The sequence below is a fragment of the Stenella coeruleoalba genome, assembly GCF_951394435.1.
Source record: "Stenella coeruleoalba genome assembly, chromosome: 1".
Classification (NCBI taxonomy): Eukaryota; Metazoa; Chordata; class Mammalia; order Artiodactyla; family Delphinidae; genus Stenella; species Stenella coeruleoalba.
Genome location: NC_137169.1, coordinates 100,757,080 through 100,776,433, shown reverse-complemented (window position 1 = coordinate 100,776,433; position 19,354 = coordinate 100,757,080). Strand labels below are relative to the sequence as shown.

The 19,354-nt window shown below is 37.9% G+C and overlaps 1 protein-coding gene across 2 annotated transcripts in view; it reads right to left on the bottom strand.

The window, feature by feature from the left end:
• SYCP1 (synaptonemal complex protein 1) overlaps positions 1-19,354 on the bottom strand; it is a 160,434-nt gene that overhangs the window by 96,402 nt on the left and 44,678 nt on the right. For both annotated transcript variants that reach the window (XM_079902544.1, XM_079902545.1), the window contains exon 16: positions 4,631-4,692. In XM_079902544.1, coding sequence (XP_079758670.1) covers positions 4,631-4,692 — 62 coding nt within the window. The remainder of the gene's footprint in view (positions 1-4,630; positions 4,693-19,354) is intronic.

Below are 19,354 nucleotides of genomic sequence, written 5' to 3'. Positions count from 1 at the left end.
ATCTCTACCTGGAAAACTATAAGACACTGATGAAAGAAATTGAAAACAAAAAAAAGATGTAAAGGTATACCATATTCATGGACTCAAAGAATTAATGTCATTAAAACAACCACAATACCCAAGGCAATCTACAAATTCAATGCATTCCCTATCAAAATAACAATGGCATTTTTCACCATACTACAATAATTCTAAAATTTGTATGGAAACACAAAAGACCTCAGATTGCCAAAATGATCTTGAGAAAGAACAAAGCAGGAGGTATTATGATACCTGATTTCAAACTCTACCACAAAGCTACAGTCATCAAAACAGTATGGTACTGGCACCAAAACAGACACATAGATCAATGGAATAGAACAGAGGGCGCAGAACTAAGCCCATGCTTATATAATCAATTAACCTACAACAAAAGAGCAAGAAATACAATGGGGAAAAGACAGCCTCTTTAATAAATGGTATTGGGAACACTGGACAGCTACATGCAAAAGAGTCAAACTGGACTACTCTCTCATGCCATGCATAAAAATAAATTCAAAATGGATTGAAGACTTAAATGCAAGACCTGAAACCATAAAATTCCTAGGAGAAAACATAGGCAGTACACTATTTGACATCAGTGTTAGCAATATCTTTTTTGGATATGTTTCCTCAGGCAAGGGAAACAAAAGCAAAATAAACAAATTGGACTATATCAAACTAAAAAACTTTTTCATAGAAAAGGAAACTATCAAAAAAATGAAAAGGCCACCTACTGAATGGGAGAAAATATTTGCAAATGATACATCCAAAAGGGGTTAATATCCACAATATACAAAGAAACAAATAACTCATACAACTCAACATCAAAAAAAACCCAAACAAGCTCATTATAAAACAGGACAGGGAAAAGGATCTGAAGAGAGATTTTTCCAAAGACATAAAGATGTCCAACTGGCACATGAAAAGATGCTCATCACCACTAATCAGGGAAAGGCAAATCAAAACCACAATGAGATACTACCTCCCATCTGTCAGAATGGCTATTATCAAAAGATAAGAGATAACAAGTGTTGGTGAGGATGTGGAACAAAGGGAACCCTCATGCATTGTTGGTGGGATTAGCATTATTTACAATAGCTAAGATATGGAAGCAACATAAATGCCCATCAATTGATGAACAGATAAAGAATATGTGAGAAAGATAGATAGATAGATAACAGCCATAAAAAAAATGAAATCTTTTCATCTGCAACAACATAGGTGGACCCAGAGGGTATTATGTTGAAATAAGTTGTACAGAGAAAGGCAAATACTGTATGATTTCACTTATATGTGAAATCTAAAAAACAAAACAAATGAACAGACACAACAAAACAGAAACAGAGTTATAGATACAGTGAAAAAACAGGTGGTTGCCAGAGGGGAGAGAGGTGAGGGTAGGAAAGAAATAGGCAAAGGAGACTAAGAGGTACAAACTTCCAGTTGCAAAATAAATGAGTCACAGGTATGAAATGTACAGTGTGGGGAATATAGTCAATACCTATGTAATATATTTGTATGGTGACATACTGTAACTAGACTTATCCCAGTGAACATTTCAAAATGTACAGAAATATCAAATCACTGGTGTGCAACAGGAAGTAATATACTGTTTTAGGTCAATTATACTTCAAAACAAACAAACAAAGTCATAAAACAGAGATGAGATTTATGGTTATGGGGGTGGGGAAAATAAGGGAGGACGAGGAGTTGGATGAAGGCTGCCAAAAGGCACAAACTTCCAGTTGTAAGATAAACAGTACTAGGGATGTAACGTACAATGTGATATAATTCACACTGCTGTATGTTATTTATGAAAGTTGTTAAGACAGTAAACCTTAAGAGTTCTCATCACAAGGAAAATTTTTTTTCTATTTCTTTAATTTTGTATCTATATGAGATGATGGATGTAGACTTATTGTAATGTATGTAAGTCAAATCATTATGCTGTAGACGTTAAACTTATACAGTGCTGTATGACAATTATATCTCAAGAAAACTGGAAGAAAAAATAAAATACAATTAGATGCAAAAAATAAATACATTAAAAAAATTATACACAAAAGAATAATAAAGCTGGAGGAATCACACTACCCAAATCTAAGACTCACTATAAAGCTACAGTAAGCAAAACACTGGTGCATGGATAGACCACAAAAATCAATGAAACAGAAATAGTCCAGAAGTAGACCCACACAAATATGGTCAATTGATTTTTTTTTATAAATGTGCAAGAGTAACTCAATAGAAAAAGGAGAGTCTTGGGAATTCCCTGGTGGTCCAGTGGTTAGGACTCCGCACGTTCACTGCCGAGAGCTCAGGTTCAATCCCTGGTCAAGGAACTTAGATCCCGTAAGCCGCTTGGTGCAGCCAAAAACATAAATACATACATACACACATACATATATAAAGAAAAAGAGAGTCTTTTCAACAAATAGTATTATCAGTACCCTACATCAATCCAAAGTATTTAAATCTTAAATATCTCTCAAAGTAGTATCTCATTACTACCATCATCTCCCAGCCTAAGTTCTCTTCTCTGGCTCCTGTGATTGTCTGTCTATTCTGAACTGTTCTCTTAATATATTGTGTTCTCCGTACTGCAAACCAAATGAGCTCTTCAAATTGCAAATCTGACCAAGTCACTCCCTGCTGAAATTCTTTAGAGCTTCTCATTCCTCTTAGGATAAACATAAAATTCTGTTGATATGATTTTAAAGGGCCATGAATTAACAGGCTCCTACTACCTCTCTAGCCTCATTTTGCACCACACTCTTTCTTTCACTCCATGTTGTATTCACCATTCTCCTTCCTATCAAATGACCTTTGCACATATTTTCTCTACCTGATAAGCACTTCCCTTCCTTCTCTGGATTTCAGTTCAATCTTTACTTTTTCAAAAAACGTCTCCTAAACTCTCTACATAGTTCAAATCCCTTTATTACACTGTAAACTAATCCTTTATTGCCCTTGACACCATGGTATTATTACCTTTGAATGGCTGCTTGTATTTAAGTATGATTATTTCATGACTAGCTCCATGAAAACAGGATATGCATCCATTTGCTCCCCAGTGCATCCCCAGAGTATACCATAAAAGGAACTCAACAAATGTTTGTTAAACGAATTAATGTATCTTATTCATCCTTCACAACCACCCTATGAGATATGTACAATTATTTCCCCCATTTCATAAAATGGAAAAACCAAGGCATCAAGAATTTAGGTAAATTGCTCTAGGTCATACAGCTAAGAAGTAAAAAGCTGGATACCATCAAAGCATTATGATTCTAAGGACCAAGATATTAATTATGCTCTAACGGCTATTCAAATAAAACAAAACCTAAACCAATCCTTGTCCATGTAGGAGTGTAAAAATAATACTTTAGTATTAATTCATTCAACAAATATTTATAAAGTGCTTACAAAGTGTCAGTTACTGTGCTAAGTACTGAGGTTACAGGGCAAACAGAACAAAGGTTCTTAGTCCTTATTGGAGCATTCCACTATTTATTTATTGACCACCTACTATGTGCCAACTACTGTGCTAAGTAAAGGAGACTCTAAAGGGTGAATAAAGCTTTAAATAATTATACCAAAAATAAATTAAATTTCATTTGTGATAAGTGCTATAAAGGAAAAATTCAGGGTGCTAGAGGAACAAGCTACACAGAGACCTAAACTAGCTAGGAATGTCAAGAGAGATTTCTAAAGAATTGATATTTAAGCTGAGACCTGAAGTATAAGTTTACATTATCAAATTTGAAAGAAATGTAAATATTATTATTTGCAAGAATTTGTGCAAAAGCAATTCACTGAAGAAAGGATAAGCATTTGGAAATAGTGCTTCCCAAGAGATGGAAGAATTAGGAGTTGCAAAATCAGGTAGAGATGTGATTGGTTAAACCCAAAATCAAAGACCTGTAATGATAAACAATATTGTCTTTTATAAGCAAAGGTTGGCAAACTACAGCCTCTAAGACAAAATCAGCCCACAACCTTCTTTTGTAGGCCCTTTAACTAAGAATGGTTCTTACATTTTTATAAAATTGTTAAAAATAAAAGAAAAAAAATGGAAGGGGAGGAGAAAATTAACATTCTGTATATAGCCACAAAGCCTAAAATATTTACTATCTAGTCCTTTACAAAAAAAGTTTACCAACCCATGCTCTACACACTATAATCAAGTAAAACATAATGAAGCCTATCCTAACAAATTCATTAAATATGATTCTATTTGAATACTAAACGTAGGTACTGAATAGATATCATACATATCTTGCTCAAAATTGCAGCTTTGTGGCTCAAAGTTATCAAACGCACACCAAATTTACAATCATCTACAGAATAGGCATATTTGATCTCACTTAAATGTACTGTCAACACATGCTTAAGTAATATAAACACCTACACCGACAGTTATCAAAATATACCATAAAAATTGATAGAGATAAGAAATGTGGCTTCACTAAAACCAAATGTAGTTTTTTTTATATTTTAGTTGAAAAACTACCATAAGACATCTATAGGATGAGAGTCTAAGTCACTGGATTTAATACTATTTTGAAAAATAATTGCTACATATTAATAAGAGAAACCATACACTTACCAAGATTTTTTTCAATTCTTCAAGTTCTACTTCTTTGTTATTTTTAAGCTTAGTCATCTCTTCTAAAAAATCAAAAGAATATAAATGCGTTAAAAGCTGGATTTAAAAAAATGGGAAAGGAGAGACAAGAAAACAAAAAAAAGATTCCATTTTTAAAAGACATTCTTTCATAGTTGTACCATTCAAATAGCCTCCAATCTGATTTCTCCACTTCTATTCCTCACTACCAACACTCCCCACCCAACATCAAATTTACCTTCCATACAGAAGTGACAATGATCCTTTAAAAATGTAAACAAGATCATGTCATTCCTCTAATTAAAATCTTTCAGTGGTGTTCCTTTGCCAGCAGAATAAAATCAAAATTCCTTTCCTTGGCCCTACCTGATTTGGTCCTTATTACCCCATACTCACTTCATTTCCCTTTCCATATTTCTTCTTACACTTAGTCACAAAGGTTTTCATTCACTCACATGTATTAACCAAGCTCCTTCACACCTCAGCGCATTTCTACAAGCTTTTCCTCCTGAATGAAAAGCTCTCTCCAACTCACATGCTTTCCCTTAACTAAATCTCACTTACTTAGGTCTCAGTTTAAGGCCATCCTTGATCACCAAATCTAGATTAGGCCTTATTATTTTCTTATATTTTGTCATTTTCATTCATTTCATTCCTTCATAGCACTTATCCCAATTTGTAATTAAATATTTATTTGTAATTATTCATTTTATGTGTCTCTGAGTGCAAAATCTCATGAGAACAAAGACCATGTCTGTTATGTTCCTAATGAATATCCAAAGCTAAATGAGAAACATCTAAGTCTAAGTTCTATAGTTATTGTGTATCTAATAACCAAAGAAGAAGCAATAGAAAAAACTAGAAGGAGAATCTATTATACAACCAGAGTGAAAATAAATGTGGGCACAGAGATAGAAAATTGACCACAGGAGTAAAACCTGTTTAGAGCTATATTAGACTGAACTGAAGATGAGAGACACATGAAGAAGCAAAGAAAACTGTACCAAGGAAAGAAACACACAAAAAATTATTTGACAAAGATTCTGAATTTACAGTTGTCTTTAACTTACTTGGTATGCACTACCTCATTCTTTAAATGAACAATGAAGAAACAAAGAGTTTGAATTTAGGCAATTAGATGGCTCTTAAATCTGCAACACAGAATAGTCAGATTTGTATTTTTAAAGGAACACTAGCATAAATGCAGAGAATGAACAAAAGGTAGACAAGACTGGAAACAAAAAGATTGATTCTAAAGATAATGCAATTAGTTCTGGTCAGAGATGTCTGGTTCCAAGCTAATGTCAAGATATAAGGGGTAGAGTAGGCTGTATCTGAGAAGTGCACAGAATAACAGTGGTCTTAGGATAGGTCAATGATTGTAACTCCTGAGGGGACAGTGGAGGCATACACTAATCAAGATGTAATCCTACGAAAATATCATTAAGAAAGAATGCAAAGTGTAGCCAGGAAACAATGCAGTAAGAATGAGGGCTACTGCAGTAAGAAAGAAGGTTATGAATAAAGGACAAAGCAAATAGAAGCCTAGTAAACACAAAAAGAGATGACAAAGATGAGGACAAATGAGGGTAATATGAAGCATGGTTTATGATAATGTCCCAGATACAATTTGTGTTCCATTATGTTACTCACATGCATCCCTCTCCTAGGCTAAGAGAATGTGCTTGAAACTCTAAAAACCAGGAAAGAGGAAATGAGGACTTGAACTGTTCTAGGTCTGTGGAGACGAAGAAAAGGGGGAAGATTCAAAAGATATTTAAGCGTTAAAAACTCTTAAATTGGAGAGCAGGAAGATGGCGGAAGAGTAAGACGCGGAGATCACCTTCCTCCCCACAGATACACCAGAAATACATCTACACGTGGAACAACTCCTACTGAACACCTACTGAAGGCTGGCAGAAGACCTCAGACCTCCCAAAAGGCAAGAAACTCCCCACGTACCTGGGTAGGGCAAAAGAAAAAAAAGAATAAACAGAGACAAAAGGATAGGGACGGCACCTGCACCAGTGGGAGGGAGCTGTGAAGGAGGAAAAGTTTCCACACACTAGGAAGCCCCTTCGCGGGCGGAGACTGCGGGAGGCGGAGTGGGGAGCTTCGAAGCCGCGGAGGAGTGCACAGCAACGGGTGCGGAGGGCAAAGCGGGGAGATTCCCGCACAGAGGATCAGGGCCGACCGGCACTCACCAGCCCGAGAGGCTTGTCTGCTCACCCGCCGGGGCGGGCGGGGCTGCGAGCTGAGGCTCTGAGGCTCGGGTTTCGGTTTCGGACGGAGCGCAGGGAGAGGACTGGGGTTGGCGGCTTGAACATAGCCTGAAGGGGTTGGTGCACCACAGCTAGCCGGGAGAGAGTCCGGGGAAAAGTCTGCACCTGCCAAAGAGGCAAGAGACTTTTTCTTCCCTCTTTGTTTCCTGGTGCGTGAGGAGAGGGGTTTAAGAACGCTGCTTAAAGGAACTCCAGAGACGGGCGCGAGCCGCGGCTAAAAGCGCGAACCCCAGAGACAGGTGCGAGCCGCGGCTGAAAGCGCGGACCCCAGAGACGGGCGCGAGCCGCGGCTGAAAGCGCGGACCCCAGAGACGGGCGCAAGCCGCGGCTGAAAGCGCGCACTCCAGAGACGGGCGCAAGCCGCGGCTAAAAGCGCGGACCCCAGAGGCGGGCGGGAGACGTTAAGGCTGCTGCTGCCGCCACCAAGGGGCCTGTGTGCGAGCACAGGTCACTCTCCACACCCCTCTTCCGCGGAGCCTGTGCAGCCCGCCACTGCCAGGGTCCCGGGATCCAGGGACAACTTCCCCGGGAGAACGCACGGCGGGCCTCAGGCTGCTGCAAAGTCACGCCGGACTTTGCCGCCGCAGGCCCGCCCGCATTCCGTGCCCCACCCTCCCCGCCGGCCTCAGTACGCCAGAACCCCCGAATCAGCGGCTCCTTTAACCCCGTCCTGTCTGAGCAAAAAACGGAAGCCCTCCAGCGACCTACACGCAGAGGCAGGGCCAAATCCAAAGCTGAGCCCCTGTGAGCTGTGAGAGCAAAGAAGAGAAAGGGAAATCTCTCCCAGCAGCCTCAGAAGCAGCGGATTAAAGCTCCACAATCAACTTGATATACCCTGCATCTGTGGAAAACATGAATCATCCCAAATTAAGGAAGTGGACTTTAGGAGCAAGATCTATGATTTTTTTCCCTATTCCTCTTTTTGTGAATGTGTATGTGTATGCTTCTGTGTGAGATCTTGTCTGTATAGTCTTGCTTCCACCATTCGTCCTAGGATTCTATCCGTCCATGGTTTTTTCTTAAAATTTTTTTCTTAATAATCAATTTTAATTTTAATAACGTTATTATACTTTACCTTCGTCCTTTCTTTCTTTCTTTCTTTCCTTCCTTCCTTCCCTCCTTTAGACAACGATTCATCCCAAATTGAGGAGGTGGTCTCTGACACCAATATTTATGATTTTTCCCCCTTTACCTCTTTTAGTGAGGGTGTATGTGTATGCTTCTGTGTAAGATTTTGTCTGTATAGCTTTGCTTCCAACATTTGTCCTAAGGTTCTATCCGTCCCTTTTTTTTTTTCTAAATAAGAATTTTTTAATTCAATAACTTTATTATACTTTATTTTATTTTTACTGTATCTTCTTTCTTTCTGTTTTTCCTTCTTTCCCTCTTTCCTTCCTTCCTCCCTCCCTCCTTCCCTGCTTTCTTTCCTTCTTGCCTTCTTTCCTTCTTTCTTTCTTTCTTCCTTCCTTCCTTCCTTCCCTTCTTTCTTTCCTCATACTTTTACTAATTCCCTCTACTTTTTCTCCCTTTTATTCTGAGCCGTGTGGATGAAAGGCTCTTGGTGCTCCAGCCAGGAGTCAGGGCTCTGCCTCTGAGGTAGGAGAGCCAACTTCAGGACACTGGTCCACAACAGACCTCCCAGCTCCACATAATATCAAACGGCGAAAATCTCCCAGAGACCTCCATCTTAACACCAGCACCCAGCTTCACTCAACGACCAGCAAGCCACAGTGCTGGACAACCTATGCCAAACAACTAGCAAAACAGGAACACAACCCCACCCATTAGCAGAGAGGCTGCCTAAAATCATAATAAGGCCACAGACACCCCAAAACACACCACCAGACGTGAACCTGCCCACTAGAGAGACAAGATCCAGCCTTATCCACCAGAACACAGGCACTAGTCCCCTCCACCAGGAAGCCTACACAACCCACTGAACCAACCTTAGCCACTGGAGACAGACATCAAAAACAGCGGGAACTACGAACCTGCAGTCTGCAAAAAGGAGACCCCAAACACAGTAAGATAAGCAAAATGAGAAGACAGAAAAACACACAGCAGATGAAGGAGCAAGATAAAAATGCACCAGACCTAACAAATGAAGAGAAAATAGGCAGTCTACCTGAAAAAGAATTCAGAATAATGATGTTAAGGATCATCCGAAATCTTGGAAATAGAATGGACAAAATGCAAGAATCAGTTAACAAGGACCTAGAAGAAATAAAAATGAAACAAGCAACGATGAACAACACAATAAATGAAATTAAAAGTACTCTAGATGGGATCAATAGCAGAATAACTGAGGCAGAAGAACGGATAAGTGACCTGGAAGATAAAATAGTGGAAATAACTACTGCAGAGCAGAATAAAGAAAAAAGAATGAAAAGAACTGAGGACAGTCTCACAGACCTCTGGGACAACATTAAACACACCAACATTCGAATTATAGGGGTTCCAGAAGAAGAAGAGAAAAAGAAAGGGACTGAGAAAATATTTGAAGAGATTATAGTTGAAAACTTCCCTAATATGGGAAAGGAAATAGTTAATCAAGTCCAGGAAGCACAGAGAGTCCCATACAGGATAAATAAGGAGAAATACGCCAAGACACATATTAATCAAACTGTCAAAAATTAAATACAAAGAAAACATATTAAAAGCAGCAAGGGAAAAACAACAAATAACACATAAGGGAATCCCCATAAGGTTAAAAGCTGATCTCTCAGCAGAAACCCTACAAGCCAGAAGGTAGTGGCAGGACATACTGAAAGTGATGAAGGAGAAAAACCTGCAGCCAAGACTACTCTACCCAAAAAGGATCTCATTCAGATTTGATGGAGAAATTAAAACCTTTACAGACAAGCAAAAGCTGAGAGAGTTCACCACCACCAAACCAGCTTTACAACAAATGCTAAAGGATCTTCTCTAGGCAAGAAACACAAGAGAAGGAAAAGACCTATAATAACGAACCCAAAACAATTTAGAAAATGGGAATAGGAACATACATATCGATAATTACCTTAAATGTAAATGGACTAAATGCTCTCACCAAAAGACACAGATTAGCTGAATGGATACAAAAACAAGACCCTTATATATGCTGTCTACAAGAGACCCACTTCAGACCTAGAGACACATACACACTGAAGGTAAGGGGATGGAAAAAGATATTCCATGCAAATGGAAACCAAAAGAAAGCTGGAGTAGCAATTCTCATATCAGACAAAATAGACTTTAAAATAAGGACTATTAAAAGAGACAAAGAAGGACACTACATAATGATCAAGGGATCGATCCAAGAAGAAGATATAACAATTGTAAATATTTATGCACCCAACATAGGAGCACCTCAATACATAAGGCAAATACTAACAGCCATAAAAGGGGAAATCGGCAGTAACACATTCATAGTAGGGGACTTTAACACCCCACTTTAACCAATGGACAGATCATCCAAAATGAAAATAAATAAGGAAACACAAGCTTTAAATGATACATTAAACAAGATGGACTTAATTGATATTTATAGGACACTCCATCCAAAAACAACACAATACACATTTTTCTCAAGTGCTCATGGAACATTCTCCAGGATAGATCATATCTTAGGTCACAAATCAAGCCTTGGTAAATTTAAGAAAATTGAAATTGTATCAAGTATCTTTTCTGACCACAACGCCATGAGACTAGATATCAATTACAGGAAAAGATCTGTAAAAAATACAAACACATGGAGGCTAAACAATACACTACTTAATAATGAAGTGATCACTGAAGAAATCAAAGAGGAAATCAAAAAATACCTAGAAACAAATGACAATGGAGACACAACGACCCAAAACCTGTGGGATGCAGCAAAAGCAGTTCTAAGGGGGAAGTTTATAGCAATACAAGCCCACCTTAAGAAGCAGGAAACATCTCGAATAAACAACCTAACCTTGCACCTCAAGCAATTAGAGAAAGAAGAACCAAAAAACCCCAAAGCTAGCAGAAGTAAAGAAATCATAAAAATCAGATCAGAAATAAATGAAAAAGAAATGAAGGAAACAATAGCAAAGATCAATAAAACTAAAAGCTGGTTCTTTGAGAAGATAAACAAAATAGATAAACCACTAGCCAGACTCATCAAGAAAAAAAGGGAGAAGACTCAAATCAATAGAATTAGAAATGAATAAGGAGAGGTAACAACTGACACTGCAGAAATAAAAGAGATAATGAGAGATTACTACAAGCAACTCTATGCCAATAAAATGGACAACCTGGAAGAAATGGACAAATTCTTAGAAATGCACAACCTGCCAAGACTGAAACAGGAAGAAATAGAAAATATGAACAGACCAATCACAAGCACTGAAATTGAAACTGTGATTAAAAATCTTCCAACAAAGAAAAGCCCAGGACCAGATGGCTTCACAGGCGAATTCTATCAAACATTTGGAGAAGAGCTAACACCTATCCTTCTCAAACTCTTCCAAAATATAGCAGAGGGAGGAACACTCCCAAATTCCTTCTATGAGGCCACCATCACCTTGATACCAAAACCAGACAAGGATGTCACAAAGAAAGAAAACTACAGGCCAATATCACTGATGAACAGAGATGCAAAAATCCTCAACGAAATACTAGCAAACAGAATCCAACAGCACATTAAAAGGATCATACACCATGATCAAGTGGGGTTTATTCCAGGAATGCAAGGATTCTTCAATATACGCAAATCTATCAATGTGATAAACCATATTAACAAATTGAAGGAGAAAAACCATATGATCATCTCAATAGATGCAGAGAAAGCTTTTGACAAAATTCAACACCCATTTATGATAAAAACCCTGCAGAAAGTAGGCATAGAAGGAACTTTCCTCAACATAATAAAGGCCATATATGAGAAGCCCACAGCAAACATCATCCTCAATGGTGAAAAACTGAAAGCATTTCCACTAAGATCAGGAACAAGACAAGGTTGCCCACTCTCAACACTCTTCTTCAACATAGTTTTGGAAGTTTTAGCCACAGCAATCAGAGAAGAAAAGGAAATAAAAGGAATCCAAATCGGAAAAGAAGAAGTAAAGCTGTCACTGTTTGCAGATGACATGGTCCTATACATAGAGAATCCTAAAGATGCTACCAGGAAACTACTAGAGCTAATCAATGAATTTGGTAAAGTGGCAGGATACAAAATTAATGCACAGAAATCTCTGGCATTCCTATATACTAATGATGAAAAATCTGAAAGTGAAATCAAGAAAACACTCCCATTTACCATTGCAACAAAAAGAATAAAATATCTAGGAATAAGCCTACCTAAGGAGACAAAAGACCTGTATGCAGAAAATTATAAGACACTGATGAAAGAAATTAAAGATGATACAAATAGATGGAGAGATATACCATGTTCTTGGATTGGAAGAATCAACATTGTGAAAATGACTCTACTACCCAAAGCAATCTATAGATTCAATGCAATCCCTATCAAACTACCACTGGCATTTTTCACAGAACTAGAACAAAAAATTTTGCAATTTGTATGGAAACACAAAAGACTCCGAATAGCCAAAGCAATCTTGAGAACGAAAGAAGGAACTGGAGGAATCAGGCTCCCTGACTTCAGACTATACTACAAAGCTACAGTTATCAAGACGGTATGGTACTGGCACAAAAACAGAAAGATAGATCAATGGAACAGGATAGAAAGCCCAGAGATAAACCCATGCACATATGGACACCTTATCTTTGATAAAGGTGGCAGTAATGTACAGTGGATAAAGGACAGCCTCTTCAATAAGTGGTGCTGGGAAAATTGGACAGGTACATGTAAAAGTCCTCTTTAATGGAAAAGTAAGCTTTGCAAAAGGAAAAGCATAAATTGGGTTTCAAAGTTCAACCAAACATCCTAACAGGCACTACTGCTTACAATTATTTTAATTATATAAGTATTCAAAGTTAATAATAAAGATTATAGAAAGTTATAGAGATTTCCAGAAAAATGCCTGCCAATCCATGAATTATCTTAATTTATAAAATAATTCTTTTCACCAAAATTGGAAAAAAATGTTTATATATGTTTATAATTCTCCACAATTATAAATATGAAGCTTTATAAATATGAAGCATAGACTTATTAAAATTAGCTAACTAAATGGTCATAAATTCACAAAATAACTACAAACTTCTCTCTCTTTTAGCCATGAAAGTTGAATATTAACAACACCACATGATAAAATAGGGTCACATTTTCCTGAAAATAGTTCATAATCCAACATGGCTAATAAATGAAATTTCAAAATTCAATCAAATCAAAATATAAGACATTTCCCACTAAGAATTATTATTACGGCCTCTGAATCCTAAATTAAGAAAAAAAAGACTACAGGACGAAGACATTCCACCTGTGGGCAGCAGCTTCAGGCCATGCTCCAGAGTTCCAGCCTACCCTACATATTTCAGACTTGCCTAGCCAGCCGCTAAAACCTTGAGAATGCATCAAGCGCACGTTTATAACACTCTATGGAAGGAATCTGATCTTCCCATATGCAGAGCCTAAAAACCCACGGCAACTGTCTAGAAGGAGAACAAGGGGTAAAAGGCAGTTTCAGGCACAAGCCCCTTAGATATCCTCATCCACCAATGGGCAGAGAGCAGAAGCAAGAACTACAATCCTGCAGCCTGGGGAATGAAAACCACATTCACAGAAAGATAAACAAATGAAAAGGCAGAGGGCTATGTACCAGATGAAGAAACAAGATAAAACCCCAGAAAAACAACTAAATGAAGAGGAGATAGGCAACCTTCCAGAAAAAGAATTCAGAATAATGATAGTGAAGATGATGCAGGACCTCAGAAAAAGAATGGAGGCAAAGATTGAGAAGATGCAAGAAATATTTAACAAAGACCTAAAAGAATTAAAGAACAAACAGAGATGAACAGTACAATAACTGAAATGAAAACTACACTAGAAGGAATCAATAGAAGAATAACTGAGGCGGAAAACGGATAAGTGACCTGGAAGACAGAACGGTGGAACTCACTGCTGCAGAACAGAATAAAGAAAACAGAATGAAAAGAAACGAAGAGAGCCTAAGAGACCTCTGGGACAATATTAAATGCAACAACATTCGCATTATAGGGGTGCCAGAATGAGAAGAGAGACAGAAAGGACCCAAGAAAATATTTGAAGAGATTATAGTCAAAAAATTCCCTAACATGGGAAAGGAAATAGCCACGCAAGTCCAGGAAGCGCAGAGAGTCCCATACAGGATAAACCCACGGAGAAACACGCCGAGACACATAGTAATCAAATTGGCAAAAATTAAAAACAAAGAAAAATTATTGAAAGCAGCAAGGGAAAAATAACAAATAATATACAAGGGAATTCCCATAAGGTTAACAGCTGATTTCTCAGCAAAAACTACAAGCCAGAAGGGAGTGGCATGACACACTTAAAGAGATGAAAGGGAAGAACCTACAACCAAGATTACTCTACCTGGCAAGGATCTCATTCAGACTGGATGGAGAAATCAAAAGCTTTACAGACAAGCAAAAGCTAAGAGAATTCAGCACCACCAAACCAGCTGTACAAGAAATGCTAAAGGAACTTCGCTAACAGGGAAACACAAGAGAAGAAAAGGGCCGACAAAAACAAACCCAAAACAATTAAGAAAATGGTCATAGGAACATACATATCGATAATTACCTTAAACATGAATGGATTAAATGCTCCAAACAAAAGACACAGGCTTGCTGAATGGACACAAAAACAAGACCCATATATGTGCTGTCTACAAGAGACCCACTTTAGGCCTAGGGACACATACAGACTGAAAGTGAGTGGATAGAAAAGATATTCCATGCAAATGGAAATCAGAAGAAAGCTGGAGTAGCAATACTCATATCAGATAAAATAAACTTTAAAATAAAGAATGTTACAAGAGGAAAGGAAGGACACTACATAATGATCAAGGGATGAATCCAAGAAGAAGATATAACAATTATAAACATATATGCACCCAACATAGGAGCACCTCAATACATAAGGCAACTGCTACCAACCATAAAGGAGGAAATCGACAGTAACACAATAATATTGGGGGGCTGTAAACCTCACTTACACCAATGGACAGATCATCCAAACAGAAAATTAATAAGGAAACACAAGCTTTAAATGACACAATAGACCAAATAGATTTAATTGATATTTATAGGACATTCCATCCAAAAACAGCAGATTACACCTTCTTCTTAAGTGCACATGGAATATTCTCCAGGATAGATCACATCTTGGGTCACAAATCAAGCCACAGTAAATTTAAGAAAATTGAAATCATATCAAGCATGTTTTCTGCCCACAATGCTATGAGATTAGAAGTGAATTACAAGGAAAAAACGTAAAAAACACAAATGCATAGAGGCTAAACAATACGTTACTAAATAACCAAGAGATCACTGAAAAAATCAAAGAGGAAATCAAAAAATACCTAGGGACAAATGACAATGAAAACACGATGATCCAAAACCTATGGGATGCAGCAAAAGCAGTTCTAAGAGGGAAGTTTATACCAATACAATCCTACCTCAAGATACAAGAAAAATCTCAAATAAACAATTTAACCTTACACCTAAACGAACTAAAGAAAGAAGAACAAACAAAACCAAAAGTTAGCAGAAGGAAAGAAATCATAAAGATCACAGCAGAAATAAATGAAATAGAAACAAAGAAAACAATAGCAAAGATCAATAAAACTAAAAGCTGGTCCTTTGAGGAGATAAACAAAAGTGATAAACCATTAGCCACACTCATCAAGAAAAAGAGGGAGAGGACTCAAATCAATAAAATTAGAAATGAAAAAGGAGAAGTTACAACAGACACCACAGAAATACAAAGCATCCTAAGAGACTACTACAAGTAACTCTAGCCACTAAAATGGAAAATCTGGAAGAAATGGACAAATTCTTAGAAAGGTATAACCTTCCAAGACTGAACCAGGAAGAAACAGAAAATAATATGAACAGACCAATCACAAGTAATGAAAATGAAACTGTGATTAAACATCTTCCAACAAACAAAAGTCCAGGACCAGATAGCTTCAGAGGTGAATTCTATCAAACATTTAGAGAAGAGCTAACACCTATCCTTCCCAAACTCTTCCAAGAAATTGCAGAGGAAGGAACACTCTGAAACTCATTCTATGAGGCCACCATCACCCTGATACCAAAACCAGACAAAGATACTACAAAAAAAAAAAATTACAGACCAATATCATTGATGAACATAGATGCAAAAATCCTCAACAAAATACTAGCAAACAAAATCCAACAACACATTAAAAGGATCATACACCATGATCAAGTGGGATTTATCCCAAAGATGCAAGGATTCTTCAATATATGCAAATCAATCAATGTGATACACCATATTAACAAATTGAAGAATAAAAACCATATGATCATCTCAATAGATACAGAAAAAGCTTTTGGCAAAATTCAACACCCATTTATGATAAAAACTCTCTAGAAAGTGGGCATAGAGGGAACCTACCTCAACATAATAAAGGCCATATATGACAAACGCAAAGCAAACACCATTCTCAATGGTGAAAAACTGAAAGCATTTCCTCTAAGACCAGGAACAAGACAAGGATGTCCACTCTCACCACTATTATTAAACATAGTTTTGGAAGTCCTAGCCATGGCAATCAGAGAAAAAAAGAAATAAAAGGAATATGAATAGGAAATGAAGAAGTGAAACTGTCACTGTTTGCAGATGACATGATACTATACATAGAGAATCCTAAAGATGCCACCAGAAAACTACTAGAGGTAATCAATGAATTTGGTAAAGCTGCAGGATATAAAATTAATGCACAGAAATCTCTTGCATTCCTATATACTAATGATGAAAAATCTGAAAGAGAAATTAAGGAAACACTGCCATTTACCTTTGCAACAAAAAGAAAATACCTAGGAATAAACCTACCTAGGGAGACAAAAGACGTGTATGCAGAAAACTATAAGACACTGAGGAAAGAAATTACAGATGATACCAACAGATGGAGAGATATACCATGTTCTTGAATTGGAAGAATCAGTATTGTGAAAATAACTATACTACCCAAAGCAATCTACAGATTCAATGCAATCCCTATCAAAATACCAATAGCATTTTTTACAGAATTACAACAAAAAAATCTTAAAATTTGTATGGAGACACAGAAGACTCCGAATAGCCAAAACAGTCTTGAGGGAGAAATACAGAGCTGGAGGAATCAGACTCCCTGACTTCAAAGCTACAGTAATCAAGACAATATGGTACTGGCACAAAAACAGAACTATAGATCAATGGAACAAGATAGAAAGCCCAGAGATAAACCCATGCACCTATTGTCAACTAATCTATGACAAAGGAGGCAAGGATATACAATGGAGACAAGACAGTTTCTTCAATAAGTGGTGCTGGGAAAACTGGACAGCTACATGTAAAAGAATGAAATTAGAACACTCCCTAACACCATACACAAAAATAAACTCAAAATGGATTAGAGACCTAAATGTAAGACCGGACACTATAAAACGCTTAGAGGAAAACATAGGAAGAACACTCTTTGACATAAATCACAGCAAGATATTTTTTGATCCACCTCCTAGAGTAATGGAAATAAAAACAAAGATAAACATATGGAACAGCGGCTGCGCAGGTGCAAGTGGAGAGCCTTGGGCTTGGCGCAGGAGCAGACGTGGTTCTGTGGCTCGTCAGTCTTACTCAGGGTTTTGGTCCCATCACTCTAGTGAATGGGTCTTCTCAATGTCACCACTGGGATGTGGCACTCCTGCTGCTGATGGAGTTGGAAAATTCCGCAAGACAAGGCCCAGTGACATTTCACATGGCGTAGGAGGAAAAAACTTGGACAGGCAATGGACTGAAAGAACATGACTACGGAAGCACCCAGCTCCAAAAGTCCCAGCCTGCCACTATAGAATGGCCATGTGGATAAAAGGCTATTGGCGCTGCAGCCAGGAGTCACTGCTATGCCTCTTAGGTGGGAGAGCCAACTTCAGGACACTGGTCCACAAGAGACCTCCCAGCTCCATGTAATATCAAACAGTGAAAATCTCCCAGAGATCTCCATCTCAACACCAACACCCAGCTTCACTCAACGACCAGCAACCTACAGGGCTGGAAAACCTATGCCAAACAACTAGTAAGACAGGAACACAACCCAACCCATTAGCAGAGAGGCTGCCTAAAATCATAATAAGGCTACAGACACAGCAAAACACACCACCAGACGTGGACCTGACCACAAGAAACACAAGATCAGGCTCATCCACCAGAACACAGGCACTAGTCCCCTCCACCAGGAAGCCTACACAACCCACTGAACCAACTTTACCCACTGGGGACAGACATCAAAAACAACGGGAACTACAAACCTGCAGCCTGCAAAAAGGAGACCCCAAACACAATAAGATAAGCAAAATGAGAAGACAGAAAAACACAGCAGATGAAGGAGCAAGATAAAAACCCACCAGACCTAACAAATGAAGAGGAAATAGGCAGTCTACCTGAAAAAGAATTCAGAATAATGATAGTAAAGATGATCCAAAATCTTGGAAATAGAATAGACAAGATGCAAGAAACATTTAACAAGGACCTAGAAGAACTAAAGATGAAACAAACAATGATGAACAACACAATAAATAAAATGAAAAAGACTCTAGATGGGATCAATAGCAGAATAACAGAGGCAGAAGAATGGATAAGTGACCTGGAAGATAAAATAGTGGAAATAACTACTGCAGAGCAGAATAAAGAAAAAAGAATGAAAAAGCTGAAGACAGTCTCACAGAGACCTCTGGGACAACATTAAACGCACCGACATTCGAATTATAGGGGTTCCAGAAGAAGAAGAGAAAAAGAAAGGGACTGAGAAAATATTTGAAGAGATTATAGTTGAAAACTTCCCTAATATAGGAAAGGAAATAGTTAATCAAGTCCAGGAAGTGCAGAGAGTCTGATACAGGATGAATCCAAGGAGAAATATGCCAAGACACATATTCAAACTGTCAAAAATTAAATACAAAGAAAGCGTATTAAAAGTAGCAAGGGAAAAACAACAAATAACACACAAGGAAATCCCCATAAGGTTCACAGCTGATCTCTCAGCAGAAACTCTGCAAGCCAGAAGGGACTGGCAGGACATACTGAAAGTGATGAAGGAGAAAAACCTACAACCAAGATTACTCTACCCAAAAAGGATCTCATTCAGATTTGATGGAGAAATTAAAACCTTTACAGACAAGCAAAAGCTGAGAGAGTTCACCACCACCAAACCAGCTTTACAACAAATGCTAAAGGAACTTCTCTAGACAGGAAACACAAGAGAAGGAAAAGACCTATAATAACGAACCCAAAACAATTAAGAAAATG